Source organism: Pseudorca crassidens, chromosome 1 (assembly GCF_039906515.1).
Source record: "Pseudorca crassidens isolate mPseCra1 chromosome 1, mPseCra1.hap1, whole genome shotgun sequence".
NCBI lineage: Eukaryota > Metazoa > Chordata > Mammalia > Artiodactyla > Delphinidae > Pseudorca > Pseudorca crassidens.
In genome coordinates, this window is record NC_090296.1 from 1,501,389 (window position 1) to 1,517,471 (window position 16,083).

The following is a 16,083-nucleotide window of genomic DNA, read 5'->3' on the forward strand; positions in this document are numbered from 1 at the left end:
CACCCCTCCACGAAATAGCTCTGGTTTCCAGTACCAGACCAAACCGGTAAGAAGCCGCACAATCCCTCATCAAGACACAAAGCCCTCGCGCTTTAGCAAACGTCGCTGTTAAACAATGCCATCTTTAGGTTACGAGGGCTGAAAATCTTCTTTTTCCTTGGAATTGTGGTGTATTGCCCATCTCCGTGTATGGGGGTCTTGAGGAAGAGGCTGTACGTGATCAGGCTGCCCTGTCTGCCGCCTGGCGTCCCTGGGAGCTGGCAAGAAAGGAGGGACAGGTCGGGGAGAGCACGCGCGCCCCCAGAGACGCCCCCGGCCGCCCGCGCCTGCCCGGGGCCCTCGCCCGTCTCTGGCGGCGTCTCCTTACCCTCATCTTGCGCCCCTCCCCACGCGCTGCCACCACAGAGGCGCGCGGGGACAGAAGCCACAGCTTCACCCGGAGCAAACGGGACTGCACCGTGAGGAGGGCACGCTGGGCCCCGGGCCCCTGTCGCTCTCCTCGTCCTCCTCCCACCCGGCCGGTGGCCCCAGGGACATTCCCAACGAACCGCGCCGCGGCCGCGGTCGCCGCTGGGGCTGACCGGGGTGGGGGTGGGGGGCTTGCTGGGGACGTTTCTGTCTTGATGCTCTAAGACGGTTCCAGCCACGTGCCTCTAGAAGGTTCCGCCTCCTGCCCCGCGGTTTCACAGGGCAGAGGGGTGGCCCCTGTGCCCGTCTCCCGCCAGCCGGGCGGCGCCAACTCACATCGGAGCCGGCTCCCGCCGAGAGCCCCGTCTCCGCGCCGCTCCCTCCACGCCCTCCTGCCGCCCCAGCTCCGGATCAGGCCCTTGGCCTCGGCGCCCCCTGCGTGGCACCCCGCACTCCAACCGGTGCCGCCCCGCCTTCTCCCTGGGGGAGGGGGGCGCTCAGAGCCAGCTCCACATCCGGGGCAGCACGGGGTCCTGGGGCGCGGGGGTGGGGACGCGCCTCTCCAGGCTGAGCTCGCGCCCCGCGGGAGCTGGGCTGCTAACCGCGCACCCCGACACGTGGTCCCAGGGTGGGCGGGAGACCCTGTTCCCGGAAGAGGCTTTTCCTCCAGAGGAGCGGCAGGACGGAGGCCGCCTGCCGCCCCTCTGACTCTTACGAGCCCATGAGAGTTAAAGGATAGAAGCGACTGGAACCCGAGACCCAGGCCCCAGGCGTCCCGGGCTCTCACCTTGGTCTGGATCAGGGCTCTGCAGCGGTGCAGGCGGAAGCCGAGCTCTTCAGGCTCGTGGAGGCCAGGGTCTCCCAGAGTGCGTCCCGGGCCCTCCGAAGGGCTCTGAGGAAGTAAACCAGTGTCAGCAGAAGGAAGGCAGATTAAAAGGTCGTTTTCTCTTTTTCACCTGGGCCCTCCGGCACGTCTCCCTGTAAAATGGCAACGTGGCCCCGACTCAGGCTCCGCTGGGGGCTGCCAGCCGCCCACCCCGGCTCACGCGGCCCTCAGGCCAAGGACCGCGGTGCCCTTCTCAACCGAGGTCCTCGCCGCCTCTCCTGCCCCCTCCCCCCACTGTTTTCCTCCCACAGAGACTCACCAGCCGGGTCACTGTCCAGCCCCGCAGGCCCCCTCCTGGCCAGTGTGGCCACGGCCACCATTCCTGTGCCCCGTGTTCACCGGGGCCTGCCTGCCAGCCCCTTCTGTGTTTTCCACTTTTGAAAATTTCCATAATACTTAAAAAATGGAAAAAGATCTTTGCCAGCTTGATGCCTGAAAGACGACCATCCTTACAATTTGCATTTCTTTGATGACTCATGAGCCCTACGGCGTGTAAGTGGCTGTGAGTTGGCGCTCGGTGAGACACGTGGCCTCTGGCCGGGGCCTTCCTGAGCGCGTCCCCCGCCACCGCTCTGCTCCGGCTTGGCTGGCTCCCACCTCAGGGCCCGCCTGACGGCAGACCCCACACCTCCCCTGCACCCCCCGCCCGCGGCCTTCACAGTGACCCGGCCCCGCCAGAGCCCCGGGCGCCAAGCCCACCGCCTCCAGCAGCACCTGTGGGGTGGCTGCGCCCTGCGGCCCCCGGCAGAGTGCACCACTACATCACCGCGCTGCCAGGGCACCTCCTTCACCAGGCGCCGAGGGCAGGGCTGCGCCTGATGGCCCGTCGAGGAGCTGCCGGAGCCAGAGGAGGGCGCCCTGGCTCACCCTTCCCGCCTTGAGATGGCAGCGTCCCAGCTGCATGTGCGCGCCGCGCGCCCCACCTCCCGCCCCGTCCAGGAGCGGCGCACAGGGTGGCTGGCAGAGATGCTCGCAGTCCTGCCAGCCCCCAGGAGCCCACCTCCACCCAGGTCATTTCACCTTCTGAGCAGCATCTATTCCGAGAACAAGAAGGAAGTTTTCCCGGCAACGGGACTCGCTCCAGAGGCCTCGGGAAGTCGTCACGGTCCTGGAGCTCTGAAGAGCTCTCCAGAGTTTTCTGGGTTCGGAACTGGGAAGGAGCGGCATTAGTTACAAAGTAGCCCGGAGGGCTTCAGACGGGAGGCAGAGAGGGCGCCTGGCCCTTCAGAGCTGACCACAGGAGCCCGGCTTCTCGCCGCTTTGCGCGTTCACGCAAGCGCCTACTGCCCTGCAGGCGCCCAGCACAGCCCTGGCCTGAAAGACCAATTTCACCACCTCGTGTCTCCTCCGAGGGCAGAAGCCCCGCAGTCTTGTTTCCTGATGATCTCAGGTGCCTAGAGCCACGCCAGGTACCACAGAGATGTCCAGAAACCGAGAGGAGCAGATGCCGAGAGGGATGAACACGAGTGTGTGCCGGGGCCCCGCCCTGCTGCTCAGCCTGGCCTCCAGGAGAGAAGGCACGGGCAGGCGCGCAAATGGCTACAGGGGGACAGACTCGCCAAGTGCCGAGTCGCTTCCAGACCACCCCAGAGTAACCCTGACCCTCTGTGTCACCACAGCGTCCAGCCCAGCCCGGTCCCGACACGCAGGACCACCAGTGCCTGCGGGTGCCCCAGGATCACACGGCCCGCCTTCTGCCCTGGACCACGACCTGGGGAAGCAGCATGCCCAGAGGGCACACCAGCCACCTGGGCTGTCCTGGTCATCCAGGCTCTGGCTCTGGTCCCCAGGCCTCTGCTGGGGTGGGGGGAGAGTGCTCTGGGCAGGCGCTGGCTGGGACCCCAGCTCGGACCCCGGCCAGAGCCTAGGAGAGCCCACCTGCAGAGCTGTCTGACAATGTCTCCACCTGCCCGCCTGCCCGGCAGCGCGCAGGGACCAGGGAAGCTAGCTCCCACACACCTCCACCTCCTCCCTCTGGGGCCTGGGTCCAGCAGGTCCCAGGCTGCTCAGCCTATATTTTATCCACTCGAGCTAAACTGGTTTTTTGCTCAGTGCTCAGTGAAAGAGAGTCTAAGAAAATGGCCGTCCACAACAAGTGCCTCTGTGATCTCCCTTAGGGACCTTTACTGGGAGTGTCAGCCTTGCTGGCAGCCCCAGGAGCACCGGTGGGCTGACCCTGCGGTGGGCCTAGAATGTCTCCAGGGCACTGGGGTGTCTCCAGGGCACTAAGGGTCACTCGGTCCAGTCCCCCAGGAGCCCCTGTGCCCACCACCCAAGCCCACTGGCCCCTCCCTCACCCCCAGCACTCTCACCAAGACCCGAGGAGCTGGCACTCCCTGGCCCACTTTGCTCCGGGTGAGCTGGTGGGGGGTGGGGGAAGGGCTGGACATGGCTCCAAAAGGAGGAGCTGCTGCACCTGTGCCACCCGGTCCTTCGACCCTTGGACCACAGGTGGTGGAACCTCGGGAGGGACGAAGCCCTCTATAGAGGTAAAAACAGAAGACCCCATGCGTCCACCATATCAACCAAAGGCATAAATGCAGAGCTGCCAGAAGACATGTGAGCGCCAATCCAAGTTCATTACCACAGTTTATGCACAGATTCAAGGCCAAGTTTTTCTTCATTGCCTGTTTCTAAGAAATGGTCTAAGGTGGAAACATCTTCAGTTGCCTGTGGGACTGGTACTTCTTGAAAAGCGAACCTAAAAATCTTCTCATAGCTGACAATAGGCTGAAAAACATACCAAAATTAGGAGAAATACACATATCATGTCACCTTATTCCAAATATATAATTTCGGTACAAATGAAATTTGTAAATGATTATATACCGTTGCTGCTACTGAAACATGACATGTTCGTTCTTGCAAATCACTGCACTGTGCATCGTGCAATGGAAACCAGTGTGTGTGGAAAAGTGTGATTAGGGCACAATAGTCATAAACTTCATCAGTGGCACATGGAAAAAAGATGTGCACACAATGAAAATGTGAGCACTGTTCCCCACATGTTAATTGGTTGAGAAATCCATTCCTATTACAATAAACATGGCCCTTCCCGGAAAAGAGGTTTGCAGGTTGTGAATTAGTGTGAAGTGCTGGAAGGTGGGTTGTCTGATGTCTGGGTGGGTGTTGGTAGACCGAGGAGGCTGGGAGAGGTGGGCGTGTGCATGGTGCATATTCACATGGGCCTCAGTTCAGCAGGTGTGGTTTTCTGCATTCACCTGGGGTTTCCTGCAAAGTTCACATTATGCTTCAATTGTTCCCCGATACAGTAATCGCATTGGAAGACAGTCCTGTCTTCAAAACAAGCATTAAAGCAGAGCTAACTGTATGTACGAAGAGTGGATCTTGTCAGAGGTCCTGGTTTAGAAAACAAACGGACCATCCTTAGAACCAGCAAATCCTTTCCTCCCTTCTCTGTTTCACTTTTGGTGTTTGGGGTAAACCATTTGGGAAGAGAAGGCAGAGAAAGAGGAAGATGAGAGGCAGTCACACTGAAGGGAAACCCTGGAGGTCAGGGCAGGAAGGTGCACGGAGTAAGGGGGCGAGTCCTGGGCTCTCCAGGCCACCCCCAGTGCCCGGTCAGTGCATGCACACTGAAATGTGACTCTTGGTGAGGTTTTCTAAATAAGTAGATTGACAACTCAGATGAAAGAAATGCTCTTTCACCACGTGCCCTAAACGGGCCAGGAAAATACAGCCTGGTTGATGGAGAGTGGGCAGACGCTCCCCTTAGGAAGGTGGCGGGAAAGGAAAGTGGGGGTGGGATGAAGCCCGGAGAGAAGCAGACCCCCTCCCTGGCCAGCCCACCAAAGCACAGGAAACACTTCCCGTGCAACATGGCAAAGACGAATACTTTAGAAATACCTCAGAAGGTGTGATGGCGCTGGTTCCTGTCACCCCAGGTCCACCCTGGTGAGACTGGTGAGAACCAGGCTCCTTTTGGGCAGAAATGGTTCTTGTCGGCTGAGGTTCTGTGGGCCTCTCCGGGAGCTCAAAGGACTGAGAGAATTGTTCAGACCTGGCTGAGGATTCCCGAAAGCCTTCAAACTCTCCCCAGGCACCGCTGTGTTCCCCTAGGTCTGGACCCCTGGCGGAGGCAGACAAGCCCTCTCCGCTGCGCCCAGAGATCCTGGCTTCCCCATCCCCATCGGGCGGGGGAAGAAGGGAGCGGGGACTCGCCCACCCCACAGCGTCACCGCCCTGTGTCCCAGGTGCCGAGCCTGCACCGCTGTATTCAGAAACCCGGCAGAAGGAAACCCCGCCTGCTTGCTCTGCGAGGTCACTCAGAAACGCGCAGAGAGGGGGCACGTGGCCAGGTGCTCCCCCCAGCTCCCGCTGGCCTTGCATGTTGGTGCCGCCAAGCCCGCATAGACGCGATGGGAAGATGCTCAGGAGACATCCACACCGCTGTGCGGGAGCTGCCCGGGGCTGGACAGGGCCCGACGGGGTTGCCTGCTCGCCCGCCGCCCAGCAGCTGCCGGCGGCTCCCTCGGGAGTACGGATGGGCTGGTGTGGGTCCACTGTCGCTGCGGAACGGACACAGACCGCATACACAGCCTGGTCACCCAGGCAAAAGTGACCGGAGCCGCTGCCCGGCTTCTTCCTCCACGCGTCTGGGCGAACGGTCCAGCACAGGGGCGTGTCCTAGAGACCAACCAGGTGCTGGGGGTCAGCACTGCCTGGGAGGGTGGACGAACTGCGGGGTCCTGTCTCGGCCGCCGTGGGCAGGGGTCTGCGAGGCCCAGTCTGGCAGAGCCGGGGAGAGTCCGGGCGCCCGAGGGAGGGCGGCGCCCGGGGGTCCCCGAGAGTTGGGTTGGGGGCTCGGGTAGTCCCCTCGCGGGGCGGGCGGGGGTCCGAGGTGGCCGCTGAGGACCACGATCGGGCCTGGCCTACGGCTCCCGAGGGGCGGACTTGGAGCGCGCTGGGGCCCCGGCGTCCGGCTCGGGCCCGCACCCACCTCGGCCAAGTCTCCGCCTCCGCCCGCGGGCGCAGCAGGCTGCGGGGGGTCTCCTCGGCCTCCGCTGGACAGTTGCCCGGCAACGACGCGCGACTGTCCAGCTTCCGTCGTCTGCAGCCCTGGCGTCAGTGCGCCGGCGCCGCGCGGGGCGTGGCAGCGCCAGGCCCCGCCCCCGCGCCGGCGAAGTTCTGTGAGCGTAGGGAGCGGACTATCCGGTTGTGCCCGGCCTGGGCGGGACCCGTCACCCCCGCGCCTTTCAGCCGCCGCGCGAAAAGGCTCTGGTTAATTAGACGACTCCTCGTGCTGCCACCCAACGTGGAGCGGGCGCCCTACACGCCCCGCGGCCGGGAGTGAGCAGGCGCGTGCTGCCGCCAACGTCCATCCCCCCAGCCCCGGCGGCCAGCTGCAGCCCTCCGACCCGGGCCGCCCTGGATGCCCTCTCGTGCCCCTGCCCCGCCTCAGTGGGGATGTGTGTAGCTGTGCCATCTGTCTTGTCAAACCCTGAATCCCCAGAAGCTAGTACTTCCAAGCGTGGGCCTCCTGGCGGGCAGGAGCGGGGGCGCGACCCCCTCCCTCTCGGGTCCCATGTAGAGCCCTGATTCTCGGCCTGGTCACCAGCCAGCCCCAAGGCAAGGCAGGGCCAGTCTGGGCCATGGACCACCAGCCCCTCCTGCTGCCACATGCCCCAGGGCAAGGGCCGCTCGTGGGCTAGCCCTGCCCTCCTGCTAGCTCCTTTCCCAGGCACTCCTGGCCTTTCCCCATCTGCCTAGATCAGCCCTCCGCAGATGCGGCCATCAGGCCCCCGGCTGAAGCCCTGAACCACACGCGGTCCCCCAGTCTGCCTTCGTGCTCAGAGTTCTCCACCCTGGGACCTCCTGGGGGCCTCCCTGGGCCCTGTCCGGTTTGCATGAATCACCTGCTCTCTCAATGGTCCTGCGCAGCTAAGCTACCGAAAATTTCCATTTTAAAAATTACCAGATGAGATCGTTCTCTGAACCCCGGACCTTAGCCATCTGCCCCATCCCCTGCTTCCCGAGGGGCACAACGGCCAGCAATGCAGTGTTGGAGCAATGCAGTCAGACTGCCCAGTGCTGGGCAGTCACTGGGGTGACCCTGCAGGAAGGTGACCAGACACCGGCTCTCTCCTGCCTCGACGTCACCCAGGGAGATCGGTCCTGTGCTGTCCACCCACTGCTCGGACCCCCTCATTCACTGTCCTTGCCATCCTTACAGTCCAGGGGCTGGAGAGGGGTAGGAGGGCTGTTGTCTTCATGTCCCGGTGAGGAAACTGACGGCCAGGCACGAAGGCCTGAGTAAGAAGTGTTGCTGGGGCTGGAGCCTGCTCTCCAGACCCTCAGCAGCTCCCCATGCGCTGTCTGGACCTCGGTGACGAGTGAGGATGGCACTGTGACCCTCAGGGGACAGAATGAGGTGACCCGACAAGACACTGGCCTGCGGGTGGGTTGTTCTGCATTATGTGGTGTGGTAGGTGAATAAAGCCTCCTGCAGGAGCCCCTGCTGATCCCCAGAACCTGTAGGGACTCTACAGACATGATCAAGTTATGCCTCTCACGATGGGAAGAGGGTCCCGGGTTACGCCATTGAGTTCGATGTCATCACAAGGGTCCTTACAAGAGGGAGGCGGGAGGGTCAGAGTCTGAGAGAGAAGACGGCGGGACGGAAGCAGAGGTCAGAGTGATGCAGGGCCACCAACCAAGGAGCGCAGGTGGCCTCGGAAGCTGAAGAAGGCCAGGGCACGACCTGTCCTGAAACAGATCCCCAGGAGGAATGCAGCCTTGCGACACCGGAACTGTAAGGGAATAAATGAGAGTTGGTTTAAGCCACTGCCTGTGTGTGTGTGTGTGTGTGTGTGTGTGTGTGTGTGTGTGTGTGTGTGAGTGTGGTTACACCTGGCTGACCCCTGGCTACGCCTCTAAGGAGGTGCTGCGTTGGGGGAACCAAGACTCAGAGGAGGCAGCAGAGGTGACCCCGACATTGGGTGCCGTGCCCTGGATGCAGGAGTGGGTGGGGGAAGCCCAAGGAGCTGACAGGTGGCCCCTGGCTCCTCAGGCTGGCGTCTGGGGGCTCTGGGCATGACGTGGGGCAGAAGCCAAGGGCCAGGCCTCCAGGTGGCTGGGCAGGGCAGGCAGCTGTTGAAGTTTGAAAGGCTTCACGTGCTGGGGGAGACTGGCCAGAGGGGGCAGGTCCCTATTAAAGTGGGGGTGCAGGGGACACAAGCCACGACTCCCGAGGTGCTGTGCGGGCTGGGCACAGTGTGGTGAAGAGAGAGCCCATGTGGCCCTCCCAGGCTGCTCGTCTGTCAACACCTCGGTCCAGCCCTGCGTCCCAGCCCTGCTGAACGGTGGTGTGGGCAGCTTCTCCTCTGCCATTGCCCCACCAAGCCTCCCCTGACACAGCCTCAGGAAGAAGGGGCCAGCTGCCACTCCGCCTGGAGCCCCACGGTATCCTAGCAACTCTGCACATCACCTGATGAGCCATGGGGAGGGCCACTCACTCCAGGGAGCACCTAGCTGGTCCGCTCCTCAGCCCTGAGTCCTTAGAGTGAGTCAAGGAGGACGCCGGTCCCCAGGCCTGGAGTGGGCACTCAGCTTGGGGGAGAGTGAGGCAGTTAGCGGCCGGGGGCAGCAGACCTGGAGCCCTTCCCCCGCCTCTGTGCAGAGGACTGGGTGGGAGGGCAGATGGCAGTGGAGGGCGACCCAGGCGCCCCCACCAGCCTGTGTGCCCCTCCAGCTGGGCTGGGCTGGGGCAGGGGCAGTGGCAGAGCTATTTTTGCTTATGCTGCCGCGGCTGCCGCAAGGAGGCATCAATCATTGATGCTCTGGGCATCCCTGCCTGCCCGGAGCGGCACGGAGGGCAGCCAGCCAGGTGGGTGGGGCAGGCCTGGGGCTCTGCTGAGGAGGGGGGGGCCTAAGGAGCTACGCCAGCCAGCAGCCCTGGCCCCTCGCCCTGTCCCCAGCAGTGCACTGCATTGCCAGCCACAGCACCTGGGTACCCAGTCTGAGACCCGCGACCAGCGGGCCGGGCCAGGGCTGGGGTGTGGCACCAGCCTCCCGGCACGGTGCTCCTAGGGAGGGGGCTGAGCAAGTGCGGGCCAGCAGGAGAGAGCGCGGGCCGCTCAGAGCCCCCACAGGCCGCCCCCCCAGGGGTGCCCCTCAGAAATGGTGCGGGGCCTCGTGTGTGCCAAGGGTGGCTGTGAGTCAGCCCGCGTCTCCATGCTTCTTGAGGGGCAGCTATTGCTGAGCCATGCCCAGCTGCTGTGGCCTCCGCCAGCGGGGCATCTGTCCCCAGAGGGGGACCTCAGGACGGGCTGGAGTGGAGCGTGATGGCAGGAGCTCCTGGCCGCGCAGGGCTCTGCGGCAGGCGCCCGGCCAGGCTTCAGCTGGGCGGTAGGGAGGGCAGGGGTCAGGCACAGATGGGCCGCGCAGGTCCTACCCGGGCAGCCTTCTCCCCATCAGGCGCTGTGACCCTGGGGCCAGGCCGGGGTTGCAAGGCCCCCACGGGTGGGAGGAGGGACTGGTAGGAGGAGGCAGGGCCAGGCCTGGCTGGCCTGGGGGCTGACTCCTGGGCAGTCTCCCTCTACACAGCTGCAGTCCGCCATCTGTGGGGTACACTGCCTGAGGGACCACACCCTTCCAGAGATGAAATGGGCCTACAGGGCCCCCGCTGGTACATAGGGGTGTGCACAGCGGGTGAGGCCAGCCCTCTGTCTCAGGGGACACAAGAGAGGGGAAGGGGCAACCCCTTGGCCGGGGCGGGGGTGTCCCTGCCTACCCTCATCCTGGATCTGGGGCCCTGAGCTAGTGCTGAGTCAACTCCCTGGCTGCAGAGTGAACTCGGCCCCAGCAGGAAAATGTCAGCCCACCCAGCCCTCACCAAGCCCAAAGGCAGAAGTGGCCCCAGGGAGGGTCCCTGCCTCAGCCTCCTCCAGGCCCCGGCTGGCCTGGATTCCCAGGGAGCACCCAATTGCCCAGGGACTGTCCCCAGAGGGGCCAGCGGTGCCCACCTCCACTCTCCCTCAGTGGCCTCTGTTTAGGTGGGGCAGCCCCCTGGCCTCCCCTCCGCCTCCCCACAGAGCTGACAGGAGCCACCGCAGCCCTGAGTGCACCATGCTGGAAAATCAGGATATATGCCACACAGGGTGAGGCCGCTTCAGCTGAACGGGGCCCGGGAGCCACACGACTTATCCAAGTTCACATGCCTAATTGGGCAGGGGCCCAGAGAGCTTGTGCTGACTGCACAGACTGCCCCTTGTTCCCAGGCCCACAAGGCCAGAGTCACACACACACAGGACAGGCAGGCTGAGACTCCCGACAGGCCCGAGCAGATGCCAGACACACCCAGGGACACATACAGCTCTCTCCCTGCGCCCACAAGTAACTGATTCCCATCCGGACCGAGTAGGGCAGGGTCTCGGGCCCCAGGGCAATGCCGCCTGGCCTGAGAGAAGACACCAGGGCAGGAGGGGTGAGACCCAAGCCCCGATGTCCCCACCTAAAGGACAGGGCTGTGCCCGTCATGCCATGGGCTCGAGAGACGGGAGGCCGCCAGGGCCTCTTCCCGGCAGTGATGTGTGTGTCTGTCTGACCGTTTGCTGGAAGGCCGTCTGGCTGCAGCCCAGCTAGCGGGAACTGCCAGGCATGACTCGTCCCCCCGGGCAGGCTCACCTGGGCCCTGCCAGCTGTGCGATCCCTGAGTGAGCCCAGGAATAAGTAGTGTGCTCTGTGTGTGCACCTGTGTGTGTCTGCGTCCTGTCGAGCACATCCCGGCATGTGGGCCTGAGTGGGTGCACGTGTATGAGTGTGTTCCCAAGCACTTGTGTGTGTGTGCGCGCGCGTGCATGTGTGTGCCTGTCTCTGAGTGCATGGGGACATATCCAAGTAGACCTGTATCTGTGTATTGGTGTCAGTGTGTGACATCTCATCTACAAGCGTTTGTGTGTCTGTGTCATGTGTGTGTCTACGTGTGTTTCTGTGTCTGTGTCAAGTCTGTGTGTCTGTGTGGTCCTCCTGTTTCAGCCTGGCCCCTTTCTGCCCCAGGAAAAGTTGACTGTGTGTGTTTCATCTGCCCCAGCACTACCGGCACCGTTTCAGGGCAGCCCCCAGGAATGTGCTGGCCCCGGCGCTTCACCCCCCACCCCAGCAGGACCCGCACTCCCCAAGGGGCCCTTCCTCAGGTCTACGCCAGGCTGGGCCTCAGGTAACCCCCTACTTCCTCGGAAACAGAGCTCTCCCAGGCATCCCCACTCCCTGCCCACACCCCCAGACGTGCCCTGTTGCACACGTCTGCACGACACCCAAGCTGGAGCCCAGGGTGGCCCCTAAACCTCCCCAGTGGTCTTCCAAGTCCCCTCTGCCAGCTTCCGGAACATCCAGGACCCTTCTCCCTCATCACAACCCTGCCCCGGTCCAGCCCCCACCCTCTTGCGGGGCTCCTGACCTCCAGCACTGTGCCCCTAGGGACATCCCCCAGCCACCTGGTAGTCAGCCCTGCTGCCCCCTGCCCCCAACCCCCCTGAGCCAAACTTTCCGCGGTGTGAACCAGCTTCGGCTCTCTTACTCCGTCTGTCCTCTGCACACACACTACTGCGTTGCTTCGGTCCAGAACTCTGTTCCCTACTCCTGAAGTCCGAGCTTAGACTGTCTGCCCAGAGCCTTCCAGGACCCTTCCCTACCCACCCCCACCGTGGCACCATGCTACCCCGCTGCGCACACCTCCAGACCAGGAGTCCCCAGGGCCGGGCTAGTGGAGTCAGATCACATGCCGTGGCCTCCCTGGGCTCCGCTGCCCCTACGCCCTCGCCCAGGGTGCCCTGCTCCCCAGCTTGTGACTGAAATGTCTTGTCTCCGGACTGGAAGGCAAGACTGCGGCGCGCAGGTCAAGTCCGGGAGTCTTGGCGCGGCGTCCGGGGACCGCCCCCGGGCCCCCCACCCCCGACCCCCCCGGGCAGGCGTCCAAAGTCAACACTCAGGACTCTGTTGGGGCGCGGGGCGGGGCCAATCTAGTGGAGGGGCGGGCCTGCCGCGGAGCCTGTGCCGGTGATCGGACTAGAGGTGGGACGTTGGCGGGGTCCGGACTGAGAGGCTGGGCCTTAGTGGGCGGGGCCTGGGCCAAGCCGGTTCCCGGAGGGACAGGGGCGTGGCGTGGCCACTAGGGGGCGTGGCCTGGCGGGCAGCAGCCAATGGGCTGAATGAGGCCGGCGGCTCCGCCCGCGCTCGCTCCGCAGTGGCTGGGCTCGGGCTGGGCTGGCCCGGGCGGGGTCCTGGCGGCGGCGGGGTTGGGGGCGCCGGCTCTGCCCGCAGTCCGCGGCCTGCAGCCAGCGGCATCGCAGGGCAGCGGAGGCAGAGCGCTGCGCTCGCCCGCACCCTGGCCGCCCGCGCGGCGGAGCCGGGATCTGCGACTGGACGCGACGGGCCGCCGCCGGCCAGCACCGCCCGGCCGCCAAGATGTGCGACTGCTTCCACATGATGCTGCCCACCTGGTCCGAAGCCCCCGGCAGCGGTGCGCCTCCTCCCCGCCTGCAGCCCGCTCCCCTCGGGGCGGGTGGGCTCCGCGCGGGGCGCGCGCCGGGCGGGTCCTGGGGCGCGCGTTGCGGGTGGGCTGCGGCGCCGGCCAGGGTGGGGGAGCCTCCGGGACCGGCCCGCGGTCTCGAGCGCGTTTCTGCGCCTCGGGGGCTGCTCGGGTCTGTGCCTCCCTCCTCCTGCGTCTCATCTCTTACCTGTCCCTGTCCCTTGGCCTCCCACCCCTCTCCATCCCTGCCGCTCACTTTGTTTCTCTGGGTCGCTGACGCGCCTCTACCACCCTGTCACTCCTCGCCTCTCTGTAACTCACTGTCTGTCTCTCCCTCTCTGTCAACTGTACCCCTGCTGTAGCCCTCTGGGACGTGTGCTGTCCCTAGAGGCAGCCGCCTGGGGCGGGCCGCACGTGTAAGTGGGGCATGACTGCCGTGGGTCAGCAGGCGGTGGGAACCTGCCGCCAGGACTGCCCTCTGATCTGCTTTTGGGGAGAGCAGTCTGGCTGGACCAGGAGTTGGGGTTGTTGGCTTTGGTCCAGGACTGCTAGGCTGGGCTGGGCTGGCTCCAGCGTGTGGCTGCTGTGTGCTGGCTCACTGGCTAGGTGGTGGCTGAGGTCTGGGGCTTGGTGAGGGGCCTGAGTGGGGTCAGAGCTCAGGCCACAGGGTCCCCCAGTTCTGAGCAAGGGTAGGTGGGGGTTGCCCATGGGGCAGGACCCCTCCCTCTGCACCTCTGGCCGCAGAATGAGAACCAGGTGCTCTGTCTGTCATCTGTCTGTCCCTGCACTGGGCCTGGTTCCAGGGTCTGGGTGTCTCAGCATCGTGGAGGGCAGGGTGGGGTGGGGCAGGGACAGTCTTTCCAGCCCAGGGTCAGTAATGCCGCAGCCTGGCCACACCCAGGACACCTGGCCAGCTGCCAGCAAGGGGGGCTGGGGCCACACTGCATTAGCACAGGTGGAACCCCACTCCCTGGGGAAAGCGGAGATCGATGACGATGGCACTGCTGATGCAGAGGGGGTGGGGCTCCCCTTCAGCTGCAGCAGGAGCCCCCATGGTCCCTCCTGTTGCCCATTAATCTGGTTAGCACTGAAGCCCAGCTGACCTCCTGTTTCGGCCTCCCTTGCCCAGGTGGGAACCCAAGGCACCCCGATTCTCCCTGGACAGCCAACGGGAGAATGATGGGTCCCTAGCCCCCTCCTCCTGACTGTGGCGGGCCTGGCCCACATCCCTGGGAATCTGCCGCGTCACAGGGAGAGGAGCGGGGCCCAGAGGACTTGGGGCCGTTGCTCTGCCTCGCATCCCACAATGGCCTTCTCCTCACTTACTGGCCGCCTGGAGACTCCCAAGCTGCAGGGTCTCGGGCCATCTTATCCACCCTCCTGCCTTGCAGAGGCCTGTGCTGGGAGCACCTCCCCAGCTGAGGCCCTCATTCTTACTCTGACATGTGGTTCTCTGGCCTCTGGGGCAGTTCCTCCTTGTGTCCAGCCTGCAAAACCATCCCCTCTTAGGGAACAAGGTCAGTGGCTTTCATGGGCGTTGGCAGGAGACCTGGCCCTGGGGGGTTGTGTCCAGCATGCAGATTCCCAGCCTTCCCCATCCTTCTGAGGGGGCCAGGGAACATGCATTCCTAATACAGAGCCATGGGGATTCAGTCCAGGCATTTCCCAGCTGCAGTTCCCTCCTAGCAGGCCAGAGATGGGCAGGCCCTCCCCGTCCCTCCCCGCCCCTCGTGTTTCTGCCCAGCCCACACCTGCCCTCCTGGACCAGTCCCTCCAGGTCCTCTGAAGACCCCTCCCACATCCTGTCGGTGCCCCAGACAGGGGCCCGGGGGAGGGAGCCATGTCTGGTCCAGCCTGCATTCGGAGGCTGCCCCCTGGTGGCTGTGCTGGGAACACACCAGCACAGGACCCGCCTAGCCTCCCTGTGCCTGGCCAGTCTGAGCAGCACCCGCGCACCCCCACCCCACTACTGCCTTCCCAGGCGACCTCCACCTGGAATGGGCCCCCCTTTCCTATCCCAGGGGCAGCTGGTTCCTTCCCGAGGCAGAGCTGGGTCTTAGGCAGCTAGACTACTGATAGGGAGCCCCCAACTCCCAGGCTGGGCCTCTGCGCTGCACCTTCAATCCCCTGGCTGGGCCTGAGGCCCCTCCCACACCCACCCTGAGAAGCCCCCACAGGGGTCAGAGAGCCCCAGGAGCAGATGACACCATGAGGCGTATCTGGGTGGTCTCTCCCTGGCAGGGGGCCACGGCAACACCGGGGCCTCTCCCGAAAGCAGTGCAATGTCGGGCATGCCCTGTGGTGGCCTCACCCTTCTGAACAGGGCCGGTGGCCTCCGCACAGGCCTGGACTCCGGGCTGCGGCTGGATCTCGAATCTATGAACAGGAGCGACCATGGCTGCTCACGGCCCAGGCGGGGCAGAGAGGTAGAGCCGTGTAGCCAGGGAGGCCAAGGGGTGGCTCCAGTGAGCAGTCCAAACTGGTGGCTTTGCCTGGGTTGTCCACACTGGCAGAGGGCTGTGTCCCCATTTTGCAGACAGGGACACTGAGTTTCAGAGCAGTGAGGCAGAGCCCCGAACCAAAGTGGAGCCTCTCTGGCCTCCACAGGGGTCAGAGCAGCCATGCCACACGCTCTGATGCTGCCCTGCCCCACCAGGCAGGGGGCCCACAAGGCCGGGCACAGAGAAGAGGCCTCAGAGGCCATCCTGGGCAGGAGTACCGACCCTCCTGACACTTTAATGAGGACGATTCTGAAAGCCACCGCTGGTGATAGCATACAGGTTCCTGACAGCACCCCCACTTCTTCTCTTTGTGGAGAAACACTCTGGATAGCCTAGATCCAGCCTCAGGAAGCAGGGTGGGGCCCAGGAGTGGATAGGAGGGTCCAGTGCCCCAAACCACCTGCCTCCCACTGTGCGCCCACTCCACCTGGGGCTCATCATGGCCTTGCCCTTGTGAAGGCCATGGCCTTCTCTCCCTCTGGCCAGTCTTCCATCCTGGGCCCAGCCAGGAGCTGCCTCTTCCAGGAAGCCCCCTGGATTGCTCTCCTTCAGACTCCAACCCTCTCTCTATCTTCTCTTGTGACTGCCTTTGCTGAAAGGCTGTGTTTCAGGTTCAGACTGGGGCTGCTTTGCCTGGGGGTGGGGAAGTGGAGGTCCCAGCGAGGAGAACCCCAGGGAGGTGGGGTGGGGCATGGGCCATCTGGGGGCCCCCGCCACCCATTTCAGGGGTGAAAAGCCCAGATTTCCCCAGCTTGGCCCTCTGCCTGGACAGGGGCAGGAGGAGGCAGACCCTACGCCTA

At 64.2% G+C, this 16,083-nt stretch overlaps 2 protein-coding genes across 14 annotated transcripts in view; one reads left to right on the forward strand and one right to left on the reverse strand.

Annotated features, from left to right (window-relative positions):
- Window positions 1-69: 69 nt before the first annotated feature.
- Window positions 70-6,535, reverse strand: CLBA1 (clathrin binding box of aftiphilin containing 1). Its single transcript, XM_067711699.1, has 6 exons — window positions 6,255-6,535; window positions 5,162-5,941; window positions 3,879-4,024; window positions 2,315-2,444; window positions 1,196-1,300; window positions 70-257 (listed from the first exon to the last, which is right to left on the reverse strand). The coding sequence occupies exons 2-6, from the start codon at window positions 5,642-5,644 to the stop codon at window positions 93-95; spliced, it is 1,029 nt and encodes a 342-aa protein (XP_067567800.1). The 5' UTR covers window positions 5,645-5,941; window positions 6,255-6,535; the 3' UTR covers window positions 70-92.
- A 6,060-nt stretch (window positions 6,536-12,595) lies between these two features.
- AHNAK2 (AHNAK nucleoprotein 2) overlaps window positions 12,596-16,083 on the forward strand; it is a 32,095-nt gene continuing 28,607 nt past the window's right edge. For all 13 annotated transcript variants that reach the window (XM_067710734.1, XM_067711263.1, XM_067711184.1 and 10 more), the window contains exon 1: window positions 12,596-12,773. In XM_067710734.1, coding sequence (XP_067566835.1) covers window positions 12,719-12,773 — 55 coding nt within the window. In that variant the 5' untranslated portion in view covers window positions 12,596-12,718. The remainder of the gene's footprint in view (window positions 12,774-16,083) is intronic.